At 32.3% G+C, this 1501-nt stretch overlaps 1 protein-coding gene across 1 annotated transcript in view; it reads left to right on the top strand.

Annotated features, from left to right (window-relative positions):
* The window catches only part of LOC107037636 (DNA damage-regulated autophagy modulator protein 2), a 17951-nt gene that overhangs the window by 3101 nt on the left and 13349 nt on the right, over positions 1-1501 (top strand). The window contains exon 2 of the mRNA XM_015256282.1: positions 865-986. Coding sequence (XP_015111768.1) covers positions 865-986 — 122 coding nt within the window. The remainder of the gene's footprint in view (positions 1-864; positions 987-1501) is intronic.

The raw sequence follows: 1501 nt of genomic DNA, 5'->3' as shown, positions 1-1501 counted from the left end.
TGAGTTCCGTAATTTTTACTGAACATTTCTCTCCGTGAAGAGGTTTCTTGTCAGTAGCTCTCGAAATTCTGAACCATGAGTTTTTTATTTTATCGATTAATATATTAGTTTAAATAATTGATGATTCATTCGTTTCAGGTAAAATTTCAGATCAGGTCAAATTTCAAGAGTAATTTTCTAACAGTGCATAGGGCACCCTCCCCCACTATTTTTCGCTCAATTCTTTCTCTTTTCATAAAAAAATGAAACAAAAAATCTTGGAAAATTTCGGCCGAGGAATTTTCGTAGAAAATATCTCAACAGAATAAGTTGTGTGAAATATTATCTACTGAACATGTTCGATTTGCAAAAAAAACGTAGAAACGTTGCGCGATTTTTATAAAAGTTGTGCTAATAGACTTTTCTGGAAAATTTGGATTGAAAATTGAAAATTCAGGGAAATTGTTGTTTGAATTTTCAAATGACTTAATAATGTTCCACATTTATCGGTGAACATCTTAGAAATCGAGTCATTGGGAGCAATTTATCAACACGGAGAAAAATATTCAATAAAAATTACGTATCTTTTCCGTAATTCCGGAGCGAAATGTGGTTGTAGGAAATTTTACGGAACTGTCACGGAACTTTTCCACAACATTCCGTAATGTTTATCTGAATCTCCTGTGAAAAATTACGATACCATCACTTAAATTTTCTGCGTCCATTCCGTTATCGGTGAGCGAATTGTGAGTTCCGTAATTTTTACTGAACATTTCTCTCCGTGAAGAGGTTTCTTGTCAGTAGCTCTCGAAATTCTGAACCATGAGTTTTTTATTTTATCGATTAATATATTAGTTTAAATAATTGATGATTCATTCGTTTCAGGTACATAATAGCAGTTTCCCTTGGACACGTGGTAGCAGGCTTCCCCTACATTTCAGACACGGGAACTGTCCCCCCGGAAAGTTGTATTTTCGGACAACTACTGAACATGACAGCGGTCCTACGTAAATATCATAATTGGGATTTTGCATGAAAATTTTTTCACCAGAAAAAATCATTTATTATGAAAATAGGATAAAAAATGTTTGACACGTTTTTTGTTATTCTAAAAAATGAGGAATTGAAGAAAAATCAGAGAAATAATACATTTGCACTAAATAAAACGGGTGTAAAAAATAGAGAAAACTCTGTAGCTTGTACCACGTGACGTCGAATGGGCCAATAATATTGCCCGATATGTGGGTTGGAAAAATAATCTGCGATATTTCAATGACATCTAGAATTTTCAAATTCATTGCTGAAATTCAACATCACCTCCAACTGAATTTTCAATGGATTGAAAATTCAGAGAAATTATTGTTTGAATTTTCAAATGATTTAATCATTTTCATTATCATGTGGATCTGAAAATTGCAATTCCATTGAATACTCCAGAATTCAACTGATTTTTCAATAACAAAATACATGAAAATTTCGTGTGAATGAGTGAATGTTAAAAATCTCAAGATTTTTTACTTGA

Source organism: Diachasma alloeum, unplaced genomic scaffold (genome assembly GCF_001412515.2).
Source record: "Diachasma alloeum isolate Michigan unplaced genomic scaffold, Dall2.0 Dall_scaffold_00269, whole genome shotgun sequence".
Classification (NCBI taxonomy): domain Eukaryota; kingdom Metazoa; phylum Arthropoda; class Insecta; order Hymenoptera; family Braconidae; genus Diachasma; species Diachasma alloeum.
Note: the sequence above shows the minus strand (reverse complement) of the source record. Positions and strands in the feature narration are given on the sequence as shown.